General features: G+C 41.6%; 1 protein-coding gene across 1 annotated transcript; it reads right to left on the minus strand.

Moving 5' to 3' along the window:
* Nucleotides 1-824: 824 nt before the first annotated feature.
* LOC114416121 lies at nucleotides 825-1,583 on the minus strand. The gene has a single exon (XM_028381013.1). It carries the CDS (start codon nucleotides 1,581-1,583, stop codon nucleotides 825-827), a length of 759 nt encoding a protein of 252 aa, XP_028236814.1.
* Nucleotides 1,584-1,901: the final 318 nt, after the last annotated feature.

Consider the following 1,901-nt stretch of genomic DNA (forward strand, 5'->3'; position numbering starts at 1 on the left):
TTTAGTGGGCAGACTCACTCATCCCAATTCGAAAATATAACATTCCAGAGAAGAAATCGGGCTTAGCACGAAGAGTCGCGCTTAGCGAGTTCTGCAACTCTGATTGGTCTGCAACTCTCGCTTAGCAGGCCATGGGTCGACTTAGCGAATAAAACGCTTCCTGATGCAATAGTGGGGCTCGCTTAGCGAGAGACTCTCGTTTAGCGCAATTCCAAACCCGAGAGGGATTTGGGCTTAGCGGGCTGACCTGCTGGGCCTAATTCACATTAATGGTCCAATAGAGAGGAAATTGCGCTTAGCGCACAGTGGGCGCTTAGCGAGATGCAGTTGTGCACTTAGCGAGATAACTAACTTAGCCCAATTCCAAAAGATAAAATTCTAGAGAACTTTTTGGGCTTAGCGCACAGGGCTCGCTCAGCGAGACCCCTTCAGCCAATGAATAGGGGTTGGTGTGCTTAGGGCGAGTAATGGCTCACTCAGCGCATGAAGGATCATTCGCTTAGCACACGAGGCACACTAAGCGAATGGATGACTGAAAAAAAACTTCTAAGTGTTTTTCATTCACAGCTTTAAAAGAAGCTTGATCAACCCCATTTTCAATGCAAAACATGCTAATTAATCATTCAACAAAATAAAAAACAAGTATTCCCAAACTAAATGCAGTGAACATAAAATTAAAAAGGAAAAGGACTGGGTTGCCTCCAAGTAAGCGCCCGTTTAACGTCATTAGCTTGACGCATCTTACTTTATGGGTCTGGATCAAATTTGGTTCCCACCTTCAGAACCATTTCCTCTCCTCCATCTTTTACCTCTGAACATACATTCTAGTTGAGCAAATGCTTTTCTTCATCAAATAAATCAATGTTGATCTTCTGATCAGAAATTCCCATCTCAAGCTTTTTCTTCCCCATGTCCACTACACAGCTAGCAGTCAACATGAAGGGATGACCCAAGATCAAGGGGATCTCAGTATCCTCTTCAATGTCCATCACTACAAAATCAGTTGGGAAAGTGAAATGCTTCACTCTAACCAAAACATCTTCAATAACGCCATAGGGTCTAGTAACAGAACGATCTGCTAATTGAAGTGTCATCTTGGTTGGCATTATTTCCAACTCCCCAAGTCTCCGGCACATGGAGAGTGGCATCAGGTTTATACTGGCTCCTAAATCCATGAGAGCCTTACTGACAGACACAGCACCAATAGAGCATGGTATAGTGACACTTCTAGGATCTTTGTGCTTCGGTGGAAGGATCCGTTGAATCACTGCACTACAATTTCCCTCCACAATAATGGTGTCACTATGTATGTACTTTCTCTTTTTGGTGAGCAGATCTTTCAAGAACTTTGAGTAGAGCGGCATCTGCTGAAGGGCCTCTCCAAAGGGTATTGTAATCTCCAACTTCTTGAAGATATCAAGGAAGCGAGCTAGGTGCCACTCCTTGTCTTTCTTTGAGGGTACCAAAGGATATGGCACCTCTTTCCCTGTGGATGGACTAGCGTCTCTTTTCTTTTCACGAGCCAACTCACTCTTAGTTTTTCTCTTCTCCTCTTTCCCTTTCTCTTTTTCATTTTTTTTCATTTTCTTTTTGTATCTCTTTCATTCAATGAAGTTTCATTCAAGCAGACATTGATATAAAGCAATGTAAACAGAATTAAATCAAAGATGTATATGCTGCAAATCTAAAATAACTACAAATACGCTTATCAAAACAAGAGAGGAAACAGATGATTAAAACATTGGGTCCTTCTACTGAACGCTTGATTTAATTGAAATATTTTTCTCTATTTAATGTTATTTTTGTGTTCTATGCTGAGGACTAAAATACCAAACACCGATTCCTCGTGTGAATGGACTAATTCTAATTAAACCTCGTTCTCGGATGCCTCATCGAACTTA

Source organism: Glycine soja, chromosome 1 (assembly GCF_004193775.1).
Source record: "Glycine soja cultivar W05 chromosome 1, ASM419377v2, whole genome shotgun sequence".
Taxonomy (NCBI): domain Eukaryota; kingdom Viridiplantae; phylum Streptophyta; class Magnoliopsida; order Fabales; family Fabaceae; genus Glycine; species Glycine soja.